General features: G+C 37.3%; 1 protein-coding gene across 1 annotated transcript in view; it reads right to left on the reverse strand.

The window, feature by feature from the left end:
- USH2A (usherin) overlaps positions 1-24,157 on the reverse strand; it is a 938,899-nt gene that overhangs the window by 659,163 nt on the left and 255,579 nt on the right. Inside the window, exon 20 of the mRNA XM_027564435.1 lies at positions 10,443-10,673. Within this exon, the coding sequence (XP_027420236.1) occupies positions 10,443-10,673 (231 nt within the window). The remainder of the gene's footprint in view (positions 1-10,442; positions 10,674-24,157) is intronic.

The raw sequence follows: 24,157 nt of genomic DNA on the forward strand, positions 1-24,157 counted from the left end.
ATTCTTTCTATCTGATTGGAAATGAAGTCGATCTTTTTTTCCCCCAAATATTTTAACCTACAACTATGTATATGTTATTTTTTTCCAAAAACTTTAAATTGCAGTATAGTGGATTTACAGAGTTACTTTTTCTGCTGTACAGCAAAGTGATTCAGATAAACATATAGACACATTCTTTTTGATATTCTTTTCCATTATGTTTTATCACAGATACTGAATATAGTCCTCTATACTATATAGTAGGACCTTTTGTTTATCCATCCTTCATATAATAGTCTGCATTTGCTATCCCCAAACTTCTGATCCCTCAATCCCCACTCCCTTGGCAACCAAACATCTGTTCCTTATGTCTATGAGTCTGTTTCTGCTTTGCAGATAAATTTTCATTTGTGTCATATTTTAGATTTCACATAGAAGTGATCTCATATAGTATTTGTCTTTCTCTTTCTGACTTAGGAAGTTAATCAGTATTTTATGAATGTTACATTTATCCTAACTGATATAAAATAGTTTTAACTACAGATCTTTAAATATGTTTAATTTATTCTGAGAAAACACATACAAAATTATTCATTTTATTAAATCAAAAGCAATCACCTTTATAGACACTAGTTTTGCTATCACTGCTAACCATTATGATTCTTTTTAGAACTAAAATTATTCTCTTATTGATGCTAAATGTTATTAAGAGATAGAAATATTTTTTCTTTCATCACAATGAAGCCTTAAAGTAGATTCCAAAATGGCCAACATATTAAACAAAAAGACACTGGACAATTTAAGTACTATAGGTAAATTTGAGACTACTAGGCAACCTATGGCAGAAAATGAAAAGGAACTAAAAAGCCTCTTGATGAAGGTGAAAGAGGAGAGAGAAGTTGGCTTAAAACTCAACATTCAGAAAACAAAGATCATGGCATCTGGTCCCATCACTTCATGGGAAATAGATAGGGAAACAGTGGAAACAGTGTCAGACTTTATTTTTGGGGGCTCCAAAATCACTGCAGATGGTGACTGCAGCCATGAAATTAAAAGACGCTTACTCCTTGGAAAGAAAGTTATGACCAACCTAGACAGCATATTCAAAAGCAGAGACATTACTTTGCCAACAAAGGTCCATCTAGTCAAGGCTATGGTTTTTCCATTGGTCATGTATGGATGTGAAAGTTGGACTGTGAAGAAAGCTGAGCACTGAAGAATTGATGCCTTTGAACTGTGGTATTGGAGAAGACTCTTGAGATTCCCTTGGACTGCAAGGAGATCCAACCAGTCCATCCTAAAGGAAATCAGTCCTGGGTGTCCTTTGGAAGGAATGATGCTAAAGCTGAAACTCCAGTACTTTGGCCACCTCATGCGAAGAGTTGACTCATTGGAAAAGACTCTGATGCTGGGAGGGGTTGGGGGCAGGAGGAGAAGGGGACGACAGAGGATGAGATGGCTGGATGGCATCACTGACTTGATGGACGTGAGTCTGGGTAAACTCCAGGAGCTGGTGATGGATAGGGAGGCTTGGCGTGCTGTGATTCATATGGGGTCACAAAGAGTCGGACACAACTGAGCGACTGAACTGAACTGAACTGAGGCAACCTGGGAATGGGGTGAGAAGTGTGTGTTTGAGAATGAGGAATGAGTGTGTGAGAACACATGTACAGTAGTATATCAGGCAACCTGGGAATGGGGTGAGAAGTGTGTGTTTGAGAATGAGGAATGAGTGTGTGAGAACACATGTACAGTAGTATATCAGGCAACAATACATCTTGATTTGGTAATATAAGAGATGGGGAAACCAGATGCTTTATGCTGGTTAAAAGAGCATTAGCAGCTAACAAAAATAGTTTACTGCAAGGAAAAGATTATTCTATTATATTGACATGGTCCATGTTGGGTTGGATTTCTGGCCACCGAAGACTGTTGAGCAGAAAGGATGCTATTTCAATATATTTGAAGTTATTAAGCATTACTGTCTACTTTGTTGTGCTGGTTTTTCACTCTTACTTCTTCTATCTGAGCTCCTTTCCACTTATCTTTAGGCTTCCTAGCATTAGGGCCATAGAAGGCAATGGCACCCCACTCCAGTACTCTTGCCTGGAAAACCCCATGGATGGAGGGGCCTGGTGGGCTGCCTGGTGGGGTCGCTAGGAGTCGGACACAACTGAGCGACTTCACTTTATTTTTTCACTTTCATGCATTGGAGAAGGAAATGGCAACCCACTCCAGTGTTCTTGCCTGGAGAATCCCAGGGACGGGGGAGCCTGGTGGGCTGCCGTCTATGGGGTCACACAGAGTCGGACACGAGTGAAGCAACTTAGCAGCAGCAGCAGCATTAGGGCAGAAGAAAGAAAAATGCTTCATTAATTATGAAATTATGTATTAATCTTTTTTAGAACCAAGGAGAGGCAAACTTTACACCAGGAATAGGCAAACTACCAGCCTACTGCCCATTTTTGTAAAGAAAATCTTTTTGGAACATGGCTACCCTTCTTTGTTCACATACTGTTGATGCCTGCTTTCATGCCACCATGACAGAACTGAGACGCTGTGACAGAGATCTCGTGGCCCATATGGTCAAAACCACTGTCTGGACCTTTAGAGGAGAATTTCATAACCCTCTGGTCTAGACTTATTTGAGAGAAGTTTACAGAAAAGGAAGGGTTCTTCATGCAAAGGCAAGTTTGCAATTTCATTCATTTTGACCATCTCAGCAAAATCAAACCCCCCAAAAAGGTATACAAATTTTGATGAGAGGAAAACGTCCTGGTGAAATGATTGTTTCATGAAACCTGAGATAAAATTCTGAAGTGAAACAATTTACTTGCAGACCAACCTACTGTTAACTTTCCAAACACAAAGCAACATTACAGAAATGTGCTTCAAAATTAGTCACCTTAAAAATGCAAGGTTAAAACAAATGTAGTCCTCTGAAGCCAGCCTTTATGATGAATACAGAGAAAACAGTCTTCTCCCATCCTTCAATATTATCTGAAAGCATTTCTAAGGGCTTACCTCTCTACCAAAGGTAATAAAAACGAAACAATCTTAAATAGTCACCTCTATCTCTAGTTATCATGGGTTAGTTTGACTTCTTTTATTCTAAGAATATGCATTTCATCCTTTTCCCTCTCAGTCAATAAAGATGAGCTCAACAGTCACATCTCTTCTGATTCACATCAGAAACACCCATGGACTCTCATTATTGCTTGAGCTCCATTTCTTTACTTTGCCCTCAAGTTCTACATTCTTACTCTCGCCTTTATTTTTTTATATCATTATTGCCTGCTTGTTAAACTGGTAGGCCACATAGTTGATGCATATATTTGCTTTTCAACAAATGATTTGGTTGAAATCTAACGTCAAAGTTTAAATAAATTTGTGGTTTAAATATGCTTTGAAAAGACTTGGCATTTTATTTAGTGTTTTCTTTCTTTTTTTTTTTAAACTTTCTGGCAAAACTACTTGCTCCTAGACAGACGAAAACAAATAGTGGGACACCAAGGGTACTGAAGGTCAGAATTAATATGCTTTTGCTAATTAGTGTATCTGAAGAAGTTTGCCCTACTTATACCTTCACTGTAACTGCTTAGAATAGGCTTTCCTTTAATGCGGTGTTTTAGTGTCTCAGTTCACTAAAAATAATACAAGAGTAATAAAGCATAAATATCATATAGTAAAAATATAAAATATATGCTTTTAAAAGATATTGATTTGGGGGTTGCATTTCTCTCTTTATGAGTCAGTAATTAAGTGTATTTCTGGATCCCAAAGCATTTAGTTCAGCCATTTTAGGGAAGGCAAATACTAAGAGACAAAACTGTAAGACAATCATTTGGTGTCCTTGAACAGCATTATTATGAAGAAAGTGTACAGAGTTCTCATCTGCAAGATATTCAACATCAGTAATCACATTTTTCATGAAGACAAATAAAAGGGAATTACATCCAGGTGCACATGTGTGCTCATCTCCCCAGTGGGTTGCTACAAAGATCTCCCCAAAGGCAGTTCCTGATTTCTGGGCAGGGTCACCAGTAAAGGCAGTTTAAAAGGCTGGTGTGATTGGCATCTGGATACTACAATAGTCAAACCTTCCCCCAAATGATCATGGACCTGTTTTCACTAATAGGAAAAAAAAGTGACAAGGAGAGAAAGGGTCACCTTTGGAATGCCAATCTGAGCAGTATTGTAGTTTGCTATTTGTACCAGGTTCCGTTTGGATTACTAGTGAAATTCTTTTTGTAAGTGGATTTACTCTGCAATCCTGAAAATAAGCAAAAATTTTTTTTTTCTCCAGAATTGCTCTGTTACTGTTTTGCAAAGACAAAGTACTATTAACTCCATGCAACCAGGGGAATAATTAATTATGAGTGTGCACACTATTTTCCAGTTCTAAAATCATGATCATGAAATTATGTGGAACTTAGGTCTGCTTTAAACCCTCTGATATAACCCAAGATTTGAATATCCATTTTATATTGAGCAATTTTCCCCATATCACTCAAGTTATTCCTAGAATTTGCCCCATAAATTCTTCGGATTAGTAGAGAAAAAGAACAAAAATATGTTAATCCTAAATTGTGAATGTGGTAGTTTGAGCATTCTTTGGGATTGGAACGAAAACTAACCTTTTCCAGTCCTGAGGCCATTGCTGAGTTTTCCAAATTTGCTGGCATCTTGAGTGCATCACTTTAAAAGCATCATCTTTTTAGGATTTGAAATAGCTCAGCTGGAATTCTATCACCTCCACTAGCTTTATTCGCATCCTAAGGCCCACTTGACTTCACACTCAACTGGACTGAATCATAGAAAAAGCAAGGGAATTCCAGAAAAACATCTACTTCTGCTTCATTGTGCTAAAACCTTTAACTGTATGGATCACAAAAAACTGTGGAAAATACTTAAAGAGAGGGGAATCCCAGGCCACCTTACCTGTCTCCTGAGAAACCTATACGCAGGTCAAAAAGCAACAGTTAGAACCAGACATGGAACAACGAACTGGTTCAAATTTGGGAAAGGAGTATGTCAAGGCTGTATACTGTCACCCTGCTTATTTAACTTACATGCAGAGTAAATCATGCAAAATGCTGGACTGGATGAAACACAAGCTGGACTCAAGATTACCAGGAGAAATATCAATAACTTGAGATATGCAGATGACATCATGGTGACGGCAGACAGCAAAGAGGAACTAAAGAGCCTTTTGATGAAGATGAAAGAGGAGAGTGAAAAAGCTGGCTTAAAACTCAACATACAAAACACTAAGATCATGGCATCTGGTCCCATCACTTCATGGCAAATAGATGGTGAAACACAACAGAAACAATGACAGACTTTATTTTCTTGGGCTCCAAAATCACTGCGGATGGTGACTGCAGCCATGGACTCAAAAGAAGCTTTCTCCTTGGAAGAAAAGATATGACAAACCCAGACAGCATATTACAAAACACAGAGATCATTTTGCCAACAAATGTTCATCTAGTCAAAGATATGGTTTTTCCAGTAGCCATGTACAGATGTGAGAGTTGAATCATAAAGAAGACTGAGTGCTGAAGAACTGATGTATTCCAACTGTGGTGCAGGATAAACCTCTTAAGAATCCCTTATACTGCAAGGAGATCAAACCAGTCAATCCTAAAGGAAATCAATGCTGAGTATTCATTAGAAGGACTAATGTTGAAGCTGACACTCCAATACTTTGGCTTCCTGATGCAGAGCCAACTCACTGGAAAAGCCCCTGATGCTGAGAAAGATTGAGGGCAGGAGGAGAAGGGCATGACAGAGGAAGAGATGACTAGATGGCATCTTCAATTCAATGGACACGAGTTTGAGCAAACTCTGGGAGACAGTGAAGGACAGGGAAGCCTAGAATGCTGCAGTCGATGGGGTCACAAAGAATAGGACACGATTGAGAGACTAAACAACAACAACAAATTGTGAATATATTATATGAAAGAATGACAACAAAAAAGTTAAATCTAAGTGTTTTTAATCTCACAGCTGCCTCAGTAATAAATTATATTTTGAATTTTTGAGCCTACTTAAATATCCTATGTTTATCGATTTGGAATTTTAGAAGTTGAAGGAACTGACCATTCAGTACAAGTCTCAGGTTAACAGATGAGCATGACTAGACCCACATGAATGTAGTTTATCTAATGTCTCAACACTAGGTAGATTAATTTAACTGTTTTCAGTAACACATTAAATATCACATTTTAATATAGAAATTGCATATTATTCATGCCCCAGATATGACATTTAGGCAAACATATGTGCAGCAGCAGATGAATTAACAGAATAATGATTTTACAAATTGCAGAAGATTTTATAAAATCTGTCTCATAGTAGGTATTAATAAATATTTGTTAAATGAGTAATAGGTGATAGCTAATATTGAATGACTATAAACTTATCTATGTGTGCAAAGTTTATTGGATGAGCTATCCCATTTAATCCTAACCTACTTGCTTGATATCAGTATTGTAAGTAGCATTATGTCAATTTTAATAAAAGGAAAAAGAGGCACACAGATGATTAAGTGGTTTGTCTAATTATATTTAACTAATAAATAATGGGGCTTAGATTTGCAACGTATCTGTTAGTCTGCTCCCAATCCCTTATTCTTAATTGTAAAGAAATGGGGGGGGGGTGTATTTATACTATGATGCAAATGACTGATAATACACCCTTCCTAAAAATTAGACTTTTGAAACAATATTTGTATCAGAAAAGAAAAGGACTAATGACAGATTGTAAAAAAAGATTAATCTGGTTCATTTTTCAACCCCAAAGTAGACTTTGACAGAGTTCATTTACATTACTAAGCTTAATAATTTCTATATTGAGCAACATAAACATATATTCAAATATATGAATCAATATTTGAATTGTTTTCATTCTACCATTTGAGGTAAAAATATTTAAAGCAAATATATGGAAGAGGAGGGAGTTATATGAAAGATTCATTTCTTGAACTATAGTAATAAGATAAATTTATACTGAGACTTTCAACATATTGCTATGACCATGAAATATGTTGCGAGTATATTTACAAATCCTGTTATTGATGGGTGAAATCTCACATTTTTCTTGTATAAAATATGTATAAAAATACACATCATTGTCTATTTGTGTTTGAGTTATTTCATATCTCCATTCATATTTCAGGAATCATTTTTAGTTAGAGTTTGAGATTTTGAACTGAATCGAAATAAAAGACATCTGAGTTCTTCTTATAATTATTCACTTTTTAAATATAATTCATCATCTTAGAGGTGTCCAGGATTTGCTTATTAAATTTTCCTCAGAATATAGAAATTGCATGAAATTTATAGGATCATGAGTTGAAAGCACTGTTTGGCGCAGAGCACTTCAGCACATTTAAAGTAATTTTTTCAGTGTTAGAAAAATCTAGTTTTAGGAACCCTCTAGAATTAATTGATATAGAAAAAATAATCTCACTCCCAGAAATCTTTGGGGATACAAGTAAATATATAATGCCAATACTACTATATGTTTTTGTTACTTGAAAGGGCTTCCCAGGTGGTGCTGGTGGTAAAGAATCTGCCTGCCAATGCAGGAGACACATATTCTATCCCTGGGTCAGGAAAATCCCCTGGAGTAAGAAATGGCAACCTCCTCCAGTGTTCCTGCCTGGAGAATTCCATGGACAGAAAAGCCTGGCGAGCTACAGTCCGTGGGGTCGCTAAGAGTCAGACATGACTGAAGCAACTTAGCATGCACATTACTTGAAAAGCCAAAAACCAAAAGACAAATCCAAAAAGTTTAGCAGTGTTGGGTAAAACCTACTTCGCCTTCCACCCTCATTTGCTACTTTCAGATACTTGTTCTGTTCTGTCTCTAAAGAACTGTCTATGGGTGCTCACGCCCCCTCTGGCAAAGTACCAGCTTTTGAACCAGAAGACTCCAAATTCACATTTCAGTTCAGCAGCTGTGGCAATCTGGGAGACCCAGTTACTGGAGCCTCATTTCCTCATAATCCAGTAAAGCGGAAATATCCTCCATGGTTGTAGAGGGAATGAATGACAGAATGTACAAGGAAAATAAATGTGTGATGCTAACTATTCCTTTCTACATAAGAAGATACAAATTAAAGGAAAGCCATTAAGTTACTTTTGTAAACTTATCTTGGCTCACTGGTTGGGTAAATTTAGTTAAACCATGACCCAACTCAATAAAAGTATCCAACCAAACCTGCCAGGTAAGCCAAAGTGTCAAACCAATAAATAACTTGATGGAGACCAGATTACTTTCAAAGTTAACATAGCCTTCAAAGCAAGCCACGCGGCTCATACAAAGGAGCACGTGAGGCCCCAAAACGTGCCTAAATGCAGGAGAACTACTTACTCTCCAGGAATCACCAAAGCTCCCGGGAGTCGTTCAAGCCAAAACTGTGATCTCCCTGCCTTGTCCTTCAGATGATGTGGACTCCAAACACATTTTCTGTGCAGCTGGAGGCTTTGTTACAGACAGAAGGATCCTGCTTCGTGAGGCCCGTGTTTATGGCCTAACTTTTTTAAAGAGGAATTTGGAAAACTTCCCAGACGCTGCATCTGCCCCTAGCCCGTGCACCTCGGAGTCTAAGGCCGGCAAGGGAGGCTGCGCAGACGACTAAATTTATTAACGGTGGATGGGCCACTCTGTCTTTCACAGCAACAGCAGTAGGTGATCCCATCGAAAATCTGTCTGCTGGCTAGCTAGCAAATCCAAGCTGACATGCCTGCCGCAGCGCTACCCAGATGAATGGCAAGAAGGCTGATTCCTCGAAGAAACACACCACAAGCCAAAGGCTGGACCAGGAAGGCAGTTCCAGCTCCATCGGAGAGAAAGTCTTTTACTTTCTACCCACAGGTTCTTTTCTATATACCTATGTTTTCTTTTCATTCCTTTCTTTGACTTTTATGAATAGTAAGCAGAAGTTGAGTGTTGTCAGGGAGCTCGGTGATTGAATTTCTAATACTCACGGAGGAGCTGGATGTACTAGGCCAGTGGTTACTCTTAATATATTAATCTTAATATATCACAGCTAGAGTATAATCATGATTCATTGCAAACACACATCAGCAGCCAGCCGCATGTAAAAGCAAACTATTTACAACTTTAAGTAAAAATAAAATGACAGCCCACCTACGTTTCAGAGCTCAAGTTCCATTTCATTGTCCTCAACATATGCAATATTTGAAAGTCTAGCTATTGCTCCAAAATTAGGTTCTCAGGAGTTAAATTAATATCATTCTGAATTTATAGAATCATATATATTATACACTTTTCAAATTCTTTAAATAATGGTAAACTGTGTATTATGAATAGTTACTATTTTCTATACCTACAGTCAAACAGTGCTTCTAAAAACTGTAATTAATAAAGCGAAAGACTTCCAGACGATAATATCTGTAAAATCAGGAACTGAGCAAGACACACGAGGTTAGCTCACACAGTGAGGGTTGGATCTGGTGTTAGATGAATTGGGAGATTGGGATTGACATATATACACTATGATACTATGTGTAAAATGGATAACTAATGAGAACCTACTGTATAGCTCAGGGAACTTTACTCAGTTGTCTGTAGTGACCTAAATTGTATGGCAGTCCAAAAAAGAGGGGATATATATATACATGTATAGCTGATTCATTTTTCTGTACAGCAGAAACAAAGCATTGTAAAGTAACTATACTAGAATAAAAATTAATTGACAAAAGAAAATAGAAAAAAAAAACAAGAAAATGTTTATATTTTACTGGGGGTTTTTGCACTGATTTTTATTTGAAAAATATTGTATTAAAATATTGTTTACATGGACAACTGAGTTTTTGGTGCCTTAAATAGTGTGCTTCACTGGCCTTACTCTACTTCTGACCCACAGAAGGTAGGCTTTCCCTGAAATTACTTTTTCCCATAATGTTCTCAATAGAACATAGGGTATGAACAGTTGTTACCTTTTTAAAAAAAGTTACATCAAATACGTACTAGGAATAGTTAGTTAAACAAAGTTAAATAGATTTCTTACACTTCTTTTCAGAGACTGTAATAACTCCATGTGTACTACGCATCTCCAATAGCATGGGGCATTTCTCAAACTCATTTGCCACAGAACTCTTTTCCACAAAGGAAGAGACCACTCTGAGGAACACATTCTGGTAAACAGCATCCAAGAATCATGTCCAGCACATACTTTGATCCAATAAGGCTGCCTTCCCACATCATTTTCTTTCTTTTCTTTCCTCCACTTACCCCTCTTTTCCACCCCCGCCCCCAGAATACTAAAAAGAAAAGTATGTCGACACAATCAAGCTAAAGCATAAAAAGACTACATTAGCATCTCTAAAAACAGGCATAGTAAAAACTCACTGTAAAGGAATATTAGAATAATAGAAAACACTTTGGGGGCTTAAGTGCCTCATAAGGAAAGTGACATCAAGCACGCTTACCCGTGAAGTCTGTATTGACTGGGTGAGTGGAGCTGGGGAACTTATAATATCCATGTCCTGTGAAGCGAGTCCCTTTCATCACCATGGCCCTCGGAGCCGGTAGGGATGGCTCTCTCCTTTCCAGTTGATACACAGGAAAAGGTCCATTCTGCTCTTCAGGTGCCAGCCACCTAAGATGCATGGTTGTGCTGTTGATTCCTTCAACCAGAGGCGGCCTCAGTTGGGCTGGTGCTAAATTTTAGAAAACCCTGATTACTTTCAAGGACTTGGCTTCCATCTCTAGACACCGCTACGTACATATATGTTCACATGCATCTGTGTACAGCATATTCTAAATCAATTATGGTCTCAAGGATTTCTATGGTTCTAGAAACTGAAAACTCAAGATACAATTTGTATTAAAGGCAAATAAAGAAAATTTAGATGACTAACAAATATTAAACAAAGTTTTATTAAGCAAAGTTTTTTCTTGTATTTTCTCTATTCTTTCTTGCTACCTAACAGACACTATAGAATCTATTGCTGCCCCACCCAGATTCCCTTTCCCAAGCTGGTGCTTCAGTGCTTCATCTTCTGTGCTTGGTCTTTAGTGGCTCATGGCTGCTCCATTTTCTAGAGAATTGCCCTGCCTGAGTGGAAGCTACAGGATCCCTTGTGAATCCTGTAGCCAGTGACTACCAGCCAGTGGCTACTGATCACAAAGGGCAGTGTCCCTCGTCTTAATGTGGTATCAGGTCAGGGCTGCAATCCACAGAAGCCAAACAGGCAAAGGAAATGTTTGAAATGGGCTAGTTAGGGAGATGAGAGAAAGTGTGGGGACTGAGAAGAACCAAGTGGGGGACAAATGGTCACCAACTCATGCCAGCCAATGGATGACTCGGGAATGACGAACCAATGTCACCAAATCTTTTAGTTTGTTTTTTAAAAAGTCATTTTTTACGTAATTTTCTGATTTTTTTAAAGCTTAGAAACTGGTCTAAATTAAAACAAACAAATAAGCAAAAACTGCTCTGAAAACCAAACAAACCATCCACGTGGAAGAAATGAGCCTGAGAGCTCAGGGGGTTGTAAACTCTTCTCTGGGCACCACAGACTTCGGGCAGCCTCAAGGGTCCTAAAGAGACCACACGACCAGTAGCAGGAGCCTGAGCCTTGGGCAGTCAGTACCCCATGCTCACACGCATGCTGGGTCCACGGCATGATCTGAGGTTCAGGGACACTGGAAATTCTGTGCAGCCTCCTGGCAAATCTTCAGAGGGATAGATTTAAGACTTCCCTTAAAACCTACTGGAAATGGATCAGATTAACAACTGAGTTGTTGCAAATGAAGGCCCATTTTGATTTTTATTTTCTTAAAGAGTCTGTACGATGAGATTCATATCCACTGTAAGTGTGTCAGCTGGATTTGAGGGGTGAAAGTGAAGAAAAAAATCACATGTCATAATCACCCAGCTTATTTACTATGGACCCAAACTAAAGCTGTGGACTGTGATTTACACTTGTATTAACACAGCCTTGTATAGGCACAAAGTCTTTGTTTCAATAAATGTGAATTAAAATGATGTGAATAAAAATGAATACCCTTAAAGCAAGAAAACAAATTCACCTTAAATCAACTTAGAACAATTACCATTTGTTACTTTCTAGAAAGCTTGGCCAGCTTTTTACAGAGAAACAATTGTGATTCTATTTTCACTTTTAGTAAAGAAGAAAGTGCACTGAGCAAAACGTTTAACAACTTAGATAATTAACAATTTTGTTCATCTTCTGCCACTGTGAACTATGTGATATTTTTATTCTTATATAAATTTATGCATGATTTCCTTTACTACTCTTTGCCAAAAATGAGCTAACTGGTGGGCTCTCAGAGATTTCATTCTATATCCTATGATTTCTCTTCAGAATAATCCAAAACAAAACAAAAAGCTAAGCCACGCAGAAATTTCTTCTCTCACTAAGCTCACCTTCAGAATTTGGAGTTCCATCTTTCTATTAAACCTTCAGCAAGCCATCACTGGCTATAAGCTTAACTGGGAGGAAGGACGGTCAAATATTTCTGAGTTTTGGGCTCAGAGAAACAATGAAGGACCAATTCAATCTTTTTAGAGTGTCTAAATTTTGCTACTTAGAAGCACAGAAGAGGAATTTTGAGTATTTCTCCTATGTTTTCTGTATTCCACTTAAGGTTCCCTAATGACCTGGGATACAAGGACTTGAATGTTTCAGTTTGAAAAATGTTCAATTGAACTTTCTCAGTGAAAATATTCTCGATTTGTACTAATAAGCACTAGCAATATATGATTATTGAACACTTGATATGTGTCTATTGAAACTAAGGGCTTGAACTTTTAATTTTATTAATTTTAAATTTAAGTAGCACTATTGGAGAAGGCAATGGCACCCCACTCCAGTACTCTTGCCTGGAAAATCCCATGGGCAGGGAAGCCTGGTGGGCTGCAGTCCATGGATGGGATCGCTAAGAGTCGGACACAACTGAGCGACTTCACTTTCACTTTTCACTCTCATGCATTGGAGAAGGAAATGGCAACCCACTCCAGTGTTCTTGCCTGGAGAATCCCAGGGACGGCGGAGCCTGGTGGGCTGCCGTCTATGGGGTCGCACAGATTCGGACACGACTGAATTGACTTAGCAGTAGCAGCAGTAGCACTATATATAGCTACCATGTTGGACAGCAAAGACTTAGCAAATCACAAATTACACATAGTTGATGTGTTGAAAATAGAAATTCCATTTTAACTATTTAATGAAATCATGAATAAACCTCCTGTACTTCTTAACTGCAGAAGAATTTTATTCTTTTTATTTTAAAATTTAAGAAAAATTTTATTGGAGTACAGTTGATTTACAATGTTAGTTTCTGCTATACAGCAAAGTGAATCAGTTACACATAAACATACATCTACTCTTTTTTTAAGATTTTTTCCCCATATAGGGGCTTCCCTAGTGGCTCAGATAGTAAAGAATCTGCCTGCAATGCAGGAGATCCGGGTTTGATCCCTGCATCAGGAAGATCCCCTGGAGAAGGGAATGACAACCTACTCCAGTATTCTTGCCTGGAGAATTCCATGGACAGAAGAGCCTGGCGGGCTACAGTCCATGGGGTCGCAAAGAGCTGGACACGACTGAGTGACTAACACTATTACTTTCACTTTCCCATACACGTCATTACATTGTATTGAGAAGAGTTCCCTATGCTATATAGTAGGTCCTTGTTAGTCACCTGTTTTATGTATAGCAGGGGATATACATCAACCCCAGTACCCCAATTATCCCCACCCCTTTTCCCCCTGGTACTCCAGTGTGCATTGCAGCACCATTTACAATAGCCAGGACATGGAAGCAATCTAAACATCATCAAAAGAGAAATGAAAAAAGAAGATGCAGTACATATATACAATAGAATATTACTCAGCCATATAAAAGAATGAAACAAGGCCATTTGCAGCAATGTGAATGCACCTAGAGGATTGTCACACTGATTGAAGGAAGTCAGAGAAAGACAAATATCATATGATAGCCCCTATATGTGGAATCCAAAAAAATATGTTACAAATGAAATTATTTACAGAGTCAGATGTAGAAAACAAACTTATTTAAAATCAGCTTCATTCTCAAGGTCCCATTTGCTTGACATTTGATACTCTTTTACTTTATTCCAATCACCCAGCTGGAAGGAGATAATGAAAGCTTTGTACCATTATTTTATTCAAAATCCTTTCCCCAATGATACATCATCCAAAATCACTTCTTTTTTGTTGTTGTTTTGTTTCATTTTTTTTAATAATCACTTCTTAATCCAGAATATAATTTCAGAATCAAAGCAAAAGGAATGCCAGCAACTCAGTAGGTTTTTTTTTGGGGGGTGGGGTGGGGGTGGAGGGTGTTTGTTTTAATATCTACTAAAATTGAGAACATGCAATTTTAAAACTATGACAAAATGGTTATAATCAATAAGGACAATTCTGCATTGAGAACCCACTAAAATTAATGTTGACTATTTAAACTCTAACAAGTAGTCAAGCATCTCTTCTAGACTCACAGAATTATTCCACTGAGCAGTGACAATATTCTTAGGAAGTCAACTACAGAGGAGTGGAACTAGAATGTGTGTGTATGTATTTTATTCACTTGTTTAAAAATAAATAAACACCTCTCAGCTGTCTCTTATAGTTTCACTTGGAGTCTCCAGCCCCCCTGAATGGATGAGCACTTAGTCATTATCTTCAGAGTTCCCTTAGTATCAGAAAGGGAATTTTCAATCAACTAAATGAGACTGGTCTCATACACATTCACAAGTATTAACAGAATGATAATAAGATAAACAGATACTCCTGAACTATTAAACACATGCATACAAACTTAGACTCACTAAGAGACCAGGGAATAAAAGATTAAATCTCAGATCACCAAAGTGGATGGATTATAGGTATAAATTTGTTAATCACAAAGCAATAAATTAAGAGACATTATGGGATTATGGAAAAGTCATTGGAACCTTCTAGAGATTATATTTCACATTTTTTTAATCCAATTCTGCATGATTTTAGAAAAACACTTCAAAATTATATGACTCAGGTTTCTCTCAGACAATATAAGAATAAATTTTCAGTAAGACACCTTGAAAATAAGTTTTTAAAAACAATATAATTGTTAGGTTTTATAAGGCAAATTTCTATATAAGTACAAGACACTATTATTATGACCCAATAAAGTATCTTTAAGATTACATATTATAAAATGATTCAATTCATTCACATTCAGAACCTATCTGTATTTACTTAGAAAATTCTCTTATAAATGCAAACTTCAATATCCATCATTTCAAAGAATAACAAGATTCAAATTCTGTTTCCACTTGGAATAAAATTACAATGCTCTTGTATTTTTTGCATTAACTCTGTAATCCAATTTCTAGTCTCTTCTACTTATAATCATTCTTTTAAAAAACACTCTGTAATATATATTCTTTTTTATGCAGCATGTATTACTTTATAATCTGATTAATAGCATATCATAATGCATAAATTTGCACTCGCAAAATTTATGTAGTGTGGAGTTTGAGCATCTTAGGATAAGAACTGAAGACTAAATGAGCAGAAGCTCTTGCTGATGACACCTCTTTAAAATCAAATCCGTGTTTTCAAGGAAGAGTTTGTTGTCTATGAAGACTGCATGGCTGTGTCAATATCTTAAAGCATCCTCAACTACAAGGAAGATGGAAATCTAGGAATAAACAGCCTTTCCTCATTTCAGGGGTATAAGGGGAACACTAATATATGACATCCTCAGGCATCTTGTCAGTGAAAAATGATTCTGACTTTTTCTCAGAGATGCAAACCGTCACGGGAAATGTGATTTGCCAAATGCTGCTAGCCACAAACACCTGTGAAAAAGGGCACTGGGACCAGGACTCAGACATGATATCCAGGTTGATCACGAAGCCATGATTTTCCAGTGAGCAAGCACTCTCCAGTCAGGGTCAGAAGAGGAAAGGAGTCTTCTCCTGACTTTCTGAGATCTCCCAGCACTCAGCTAGATCTTGTTGGCTGGCCTATTCTATGGCTGAGGAAAGAACAGCATCAATTTTCCCATTCTCCTTTTGTTTACTAGTCTTCTTCAAGAGAGGTGTATAGTGGAACTGATCTGGAAAGGAGAAACCTTAGGTTCTATACTGGTCCTTTAAGACCCTACTTATGGAACATTGGCTAATCCATTATTTGGCCTCTCTGTTAAGTATTTCACACATTCATTTTTTTAGGGGAAAAAAAAGCGTATTGAAGTTTAGTTGATGTACAATATTATATAAGTTATAGGTGTACAACAGAGTGATGTGCAATTTTTAGAGGCTATACTCCATTTACAAGATATTGGCTATGTTGCCTGTGTTGTACAATATATCCTTGTAGCTTATTTTATACAGAATAGTTTGGACCTCTCATTTCCTAAACTTCTCTCTTCCCTCTTCCTGCTTGTAACCACTAGCTTGTTCTCTCTATCTGTGTGGCTGCTCCTTGGGTTACATTCATTAGTTTGTTGTATTTTTTTTAGATTCCATATATAAGTGATACAATATTGTCTTATTTCACTTAACAAATGCCTTCCAAGTCCATCCATGTTGTGTCATTGGTAAGATTTCATTCTTTTTAATGGCTGAGTAGTATTCCATTGGGTATATGTAGGTCCATCTAGTCAAAGCTATGGTTTTTCCAGTAGTCATGAACGGATGTGAGAGTTGGACTATAAAGAAAGCTGAGCACTGAAGAATTGATGCTTTTGAACTGTGGTGTTGGAGAAGACTCTTAAGAGTCTCTTGGACTGCAAGGAGATCCAACCAGTCCATCCTTCCATCCTAAAGGAGATCAGTCCTTGGTGTTCATTGGAAGGACTGATGTTGAAGCTGAAACTCCAATACTTTGGCCACCTGATGCAAAGAACTGACTGATTTGAAAAGACCCTGATGCTGGGAAAGATTGAAGGCAGGCAAAGGGAACGACAGAGGATGAGATGGTTGGATGGCATCACTGACTTGATGGACCTGAGTTTCAGCAAGCTCTGGGAGTTGGTGATGGACAGGGAAGCCTGGTGTGCTGCGGTCCATGGGTTCGCAGAGAGTCAGACACGACTGAGTGACTGAACTGATGTGTACTACATCTTCTTTATCCATTTATTTGTTGATGGATGCTTTGGTTGCTTTCATATTTTGTCAATTATAAATAATGCTGTTATGAACATGGAGGTGCGTGCATCTTTTCAAATTAGTGCTTTTTGTATTTCAGATATATACTCAGGGGTAGAATTGCTGGTTAGTATCTCATTTATTGAAGAGCAGGACAGACCCGATTATACTTTTGATCTCTTCCAGTTAGAAAATTCTGGCTGAACATTTGCAAGTAGTACTTCTCAAGAGTAAATCATGAAGGGCTGTTGGACATACAGGTCCCTCATTCCTCCAGGAACCCAGCCAACTTATCCCTGCAACTTGAGTCACCTTGTTCTTTACCATGGCACACAAATATTATGATTTTTCTATGTGTTTTATGATATAAAGAAAGTCCAGAAAGTATTTCTTTTCAAGAATTTAAGGCGAATCACCTTCTTGGTGAATATACACTACCTTAGCCAGCTGTCATACTGGTGATTCTCCATAATTTGCACACAACTTGCATCCTACACGTAAAGGGAGTGAGCCATGATTTCTGAACTTCACATAGCAGCAGCAATGACAACAAGCATTGTTCCCTAAAGTCCCCCATTAATAAAAGGTAGTTGCTTGGACTGTAATTATGGCATCCTTCCTACCCAAACTTGAAGCTTTTATGGGGCTTATGCAATTAACTACTTAAATGCATCGTAACACTTGCTTCTCTGACAGCAAAGTATTGATTTTTTAATCATTTTCAAGTCTCCTCTAGAACAAATAGATGTACTACAGTTACAGTTAATGCACTGTGTACATGCATTAAATGTTAGTGTGACAGAATTTATTATTTTGTGATATACAGAACTGAAGTCAGGCTTCTCAGAAAGTAGCATCATGGATCCTACATTAGTATGGAAACTACCATTGTCCTTGATACTCCAAATTCTCTAACTTCGAAAAGCTAGAGATCTCTTACTTAGGCTTAAAATAAAGGCGGGGGTACTGAGTATAAATCTTTCCTAGGTGTCAGTGTAGGAGAAAATTAAAAGTAGTCCAGCAGAGAAGATAACAGTTTATTTTTTCCTAAAGGTGTCACTGTGGGTGTATGGCAACTTCGTTCACATGAATTCCAATGTAGCTTTTCCCTTGCATTTATTTAGGACATATCAAAATATTTTGCATACAATAGTCTATTTCAATTCTTACACATTTTGACTGTACTGTTTTAATGCCTCACTATGGTTAATACCTCAGAAAACTGAAACAGTGTATCACAAAGTGTGATTTCTACATTTCATTTCTGCTATGCCAAAAAGGTCAACAGAGGTCTCATGAAAGTCACTTATCTAAATGCAGACCCGGCAACAGAGGCCACTACACAGTGTATCAACAAGCCTTTTCCTTGGGCACAGCACACATTCAACATTAAAGTTGGTGAGTAAAAAGCAGTTAATTTTGTTTTGTTAGAAATAATATCATTTTAGTTTTAGCGTCTAAGACAGATGCCAGCATTTCACTCTGAACAGATGGTAATTCCATCTAATAGTGCATGTCTGTATTAGTAAGGTCTGTTGTGTATACAAACAGTAATAAACAGTAGGTAAGGATCAAAATAAATTTTAATTGTTGACATTAAATTCTGGCAGCCACAGTTCTAAGGCTGCAATATTCCTTTTTCAAGTCTGTCAGATTTACTAATGCTACGCAAGCTTTGTCCAAAGCTGCCAGATTCTAGTTTCCATAGAAAGATATTGCATCTTCCCAGCTCCTGGTCTGCACCAGGGTTGCCTGTTTTCCTACACTGAAATAATCATTCAGGAATAACATGAGATTGGTGCTACCACTGATGAATGTTCTTCCAGGATTTTTTTTAGAATGCTCCCAGAGGACTGAACCTTTAATTAAGAGGCTGATTTTTAAAATGTTGTATCCAATTGTTACACTATGGATTCCAGTGTTATCCCAGTCACTTTCCTACCCTGCTAAGTAAAGGTCTCTCATTCAATTCCATCTATTCTCATTGCAAATCTGGGCATTCCTGAACTTCTCTGAGACTGACATCATCCGTTTCATTTGGTTTGCTTTGCCAGAATCCGAAGGATTTCCCAAACAATCGCAGCTCTCATCAGCTGAACTCTTCTGTAGGTTTTACTGTGGATCAAGCCTGCCAACAAGCACCAATTTGGTTCTCATAATGTCTCCAACGATCTGGTATTACAAGTAGTAGCTGCTATTTATTTTGGGAAGCCGCCATGTCAAAAAAAAAATCATTATAAAAAAAACCCAGTTTGGCATTCAAGTGACTGTTCAATAACAAACATGCTTTGCAATCAAATTTCTTTTTAAAAAAATGGATGTATTTTTTGAATCATGAAAAATATATTGCTTCTACCATATGGGACAACCAACGACTCACCAACCGATTTCAGATGCAGCATATTGAGCTGACCATATGTTACAGTGCTGTTGAATGGCTGAGTGATTCATGCCCGTCACATTCTAGTATATCAATTAAAGCTCCTTGAAGTCTGCATGATTTGTGTCTCTGTTATTAAACCCTGCTAATTCATCCCACTTACACATCTGTTATAAATCTCTAGGAGTGCTGCATGATTCATGGCAATCTGTGAGCATGCTACAGCAAATTCTTCTCCTTGTAATTAACAGTAAATTGTTTTACTGCCATGCAATGAATTTTTCAGTTATATTGCAAATGAACTCCTAAATGTGCGGTTCTTTCCTAAGAACTGACTTATATCATTAGGCAATTAAAAAGTATTGCTTTGAACCAAAAGCTTTTAATCAAGAGAAATACAACTTTAACATTGCTTGAGAGCCATGGAAATTTGACATGGTGGTTAGAAGTGCAAAATAATTTCTGTTGTTGAACGAGAAAAACAAACAAACAAAACCAGCCCTTCCTCCTACTCTCAGGATTTCCCTGATGCTAAGACGTGAGAACGGCTGCCTAAAAAGACTGGGTGAGACAAGTTTGCACAGATACTGTTTATCTTAGAAGTGACTTAAGTCAGCTGTCATTACCAAATTTCTCAGATTGCCTTACACTTCTCTAATTGTAAAACAGAGCCTTTATTCTTGAAATAAATAATTGGATAATTAGCCAAGTTGAATCAGCAGAGGATTTCACTGCTGTTCAAGTGTTCTTGTCAAAGGTGAAACAAATTCATTTCAGCTCGCCTCTGCAGCTCTTTGAAGAGGCTTTGATTTTTTTTCCCCCCACTTTCTTGGCAGCAGCCTGAGATTCATGAGTCCATACATCAAGTTGGTAGTTTAACAACAAATGGAATTAAATTCAAAGAAGGGAAACTAATTGAAGGACAGCAACAAAAGTGTTGGGTAATGTGCTTTTTAATATGGCGTGCCACATTTGCATGATAATTTTTCCTTTTTAGCATGGAGCAGAAAGTGACTGGCTTAATGAGGGATTATTCAAGACAGGAACGAACAAAATGCATTCATAACTAAGAACAAAGATTGTATTATGAAACAAAAACAGGCAACCTCAGAGAAGTAACTGGATGATTGGTTTATGCATTATGAATAAAAAGATAGAAAAATATTTATATTAGTATTCACTAATGACTATATATACAAGATTGTTGTAATTAAAATTATAAATTAACATATTAAAAGTGCTTGTTTAATCACTCTGGGTCCTATTCACAAAGAAAAGACTTATGTACCTGCATACAAAACAATGTGTGTTTTCAACCCAGCAGCAAACAACCCATACATTCTACTTTGGATGGATTCAGACAGGAAACTTAATGCACCACTAATTACTTGCTTAATGGGAAATGGGCACTTCTAAGCTTGTAGTGAAGAGGTCAATTTATGATGGGTAAAGGAAATAGGACATCGTTCTTCCAGGAATGGATCTCCAAAAGGAATTTCTCTGAAGGAAGGTTTAATTTGTACTTAATTCACAAAGGATGGAAATGTACAAAGTTATTAGATTAAAAGGGTAATCTTAAAGAAAAGGATTAGAAGCTTCTAAGGGCCCAGTCTGTCAGATCATGACCCATATAAACCCAGAAGCAACTCCAAAGCCACCCATCACACTTTCTTGAAGATTTTGCAATAGAGTTGCAGCTGCTCCTGGGAGAGTACCTCTCTCAAATCAGTTCTGGAACTGTTCATGGGCACCAAAACTAAAGGAGTAGTGATAAACATTCCGGACGAAATGTGCCAATTCTAATGATACATCTAATCGAAAAAATACTTGAAGGACAGCAAATCACAATTCTCAAGCTTTTTAATGAAACAGACATATCTAACAAGTATCTTTTTGATTTCTGTGACTGAGGTGTAAGGAAAAAAATATATTTTCGTGATTCGGCACTTCAGAAAAGCTGAATACTACTTCCAATTTATGGTGCTCTTTTTCAAAGTTTTTAAATGGTTGTTCTGATCCTTGGCAATTCACTCACATGAACTACATTTAGACTTTAGAGTTAAATTTCCCACAAATCTATTGGAATTCTGTATCCTCCAAACCATAATTTTATTACTAGAAGAGACAGAGCAAGAAAAGTCATAGTGCTGCAAGTCAACTTTTATTCCTTTCCTACAACAAACTGTTGACCATTCAAAAGCACTGACCTTCTCATTGTTTATTTCTATGACTTAAAATCCATCAGTTACACAGACATTTAATCCTAGGAAAATTAAAAAAAAAAAAAAAGAAATACCCTATTTATCTACTGAAAACAGAGGCAAGAAGGATATTGGATCTGTAATTTCCGGGGTTTTCCTTATATTCTAATAAAAACAAGTCCATTTTCCCTGGCCTGAACACCCCTGAAAACAATGCATTTTACCATAAATCAAGTGGCGAGCAAAAATTATTTTCCATATTTTTGTCATGTAATTGACTTCATTCCCTGTCTGGCAGATGAAAAGTCATAGAGTGCTGACAAGATAAATTAAGACACCAAGAAACAAAAATTTTTCCAGGAAAACACTAATTTTTCTCTCAGAAAAGAAAGAATCTCACATGTGAACAAAATTAATGCATGTTTTTATGGAAATTGAGTAGAAGGAACATTTTGGCAAAGAACAAAAAACTACACATTTAAAACTTACCATCTTCTGCAACTGTCTACTTTTCTTACCTCCCAGCTTTTGCTCTGACTATGCTAATCAGAGTGCTGCCCAGGGGATCATCAATGACCCCACATTCCTTGTATCTTACATTTCTTTCCCTTTCCCTACTGTCTGTGACTCTACTGACATTCTCCTTCTAGAATTCTCTCTGCCCTTGACTTTTTGAATAGTGCTCTTTCTAGATTCTATACCTAACTCTGATCATGTCTCTGTTCCTTTAATTTTTCCTTTTCTCTTTCTCCCAGAATGTGAGCATTCGCTGAGGTGTAAACTTTTTTTTGTATTTTCTCTGCCTTCACTAATATATCACCATCCATAGTTTTACCTCCTTTTATATGCAGACAATTATAAAACTTACATCCTTCTTAAGCTCCAGATTTGCATTTTCTGCTGTTGGCTGGTTATTATTGTCATGGATATGTTTTGTTCAAATAATTGAACTGAAACTCATGGCTTTATTTCTCCCATCTGGTCTTTCTTCATTACATTTAGTGGCGTCACCATGGTCTAGGATATTTACTGTCATCTTCAGTTCCTCCCTCTTCTTAACCTGTGGATTTCTTTCCCTTGAAGCATTCCATTTCATGCTTCTAATATTTCTTTCTATTTATCTAATTTACTTTCTCATGACTTTTTTTGGAATGTCCTGTTGTTTTAGTCAGTAAGTCGTATCTGACTCTTTGTGACCCCATGGACTGTAGCCCACCAGGCTCCTCTGTCCACGGCATTTCCCAGGCAAGAATACTGGAGTGGGTTGCCATTTCCTTCTCCAGGGGATCTTCCCAGACCAGGGATTGAACACAAATCTCCTGCACTGGCAGGCAGATTCTTTACTGCTGAGCCACCAGGGGATCCCCCTTGGAATGCCTACCAGACTCTATTTCCACATTCTCTTCTAATCTCTACTATACTCTACTGACAGAGAAATCACAACCCCCAGCTTTCATCATGTCAGTATGGAACAGCACCTGAAACAGCAACAAGCACATGATATAAACTCAAAAAATATCTACAAACAACTTTACCAATTATTTATAGTCCACCTCAAATGCCATTTAACCTGGCATAATTTCTCAATCTGCTAAATCAGTCACCTATCTCATATTCTCTGTTCCAATAGCTTTCTTTTATCCTTTCCCCCAAGGTGTTCATCCTACCTGTTATATGTCAACATCTTAATACAGACATCATTAAAGCGTGAATGGTTTCTATTAGAGCTCACCCCACTTCCTAATGCCTGAAATTAGAAATTAGAACCTTCATAGAAACTTACTGAATCGAGCATTCACAACAAAACATAGCAATGGTATGTTATAGCACATTATTAATTTTATACTGTAAACAACAAATTTGAAATGTGCAGTTTTTGATCAAAATCTTGAAATACATGTCATAATTCAGGACAACATGCTCCTCACAGAACTGAAAAATGATGCTTTCCAATGTTAGTCCCCTACAGCTTACTTTTGTCATTCAATCCTTAGTTTTAGGACTCTCCATTGTTACATTTATGTTAAAATAATGTTATGGAAACAAAGTTGCAAAGTAAAACTTCATAACTTTGATAACAGAAATTCTATAACGCACTGTGACTAACAAAAAGATCATGTAATAATTATGACAAAAGTCTTGATAGAAATAATTTGTTTTGAGATTTGACTTTGTGTTAGACACTGCCTTAAATATTTAACATGTATTCACTCTTTTCATTCTTCAGGAGAACACTAAAATATAGGGTATCCTTATTTGTAATTTGGAAGACAAAGGCACAGAGATTATGCAATTTACTCAAGGTCATAAAGCTATAGTCATAAAGCTAGCTGCTGCGGCTGCTGCTAAGTAGCTTCAGTCATGTCCGACTCTGTGCAACCCCATAGACGGCAGCCCACCAGGCTCCCCCGTCCCTGGGATTCTCCAGGCAAGAACA

The sequence above is a fragment of the Bos indicus x Bos taurus genome, chromosome 16, assembly GCF_003369695.1.
Source record: "Bos indicus x Bos taurus breed Angus x Brahman F1 hybrid chromosome 16, Bos_hybrid_MaternalHap_v2.0, whole genome shotgun sequence".
In the NCBI taxonomy this organism is placed as follows: Eukaryota; Metazoa; Chordata; class Mammalia; order Artiodactyla; family Bovidae; genus Bos; species Bos indicus x Bos taurus.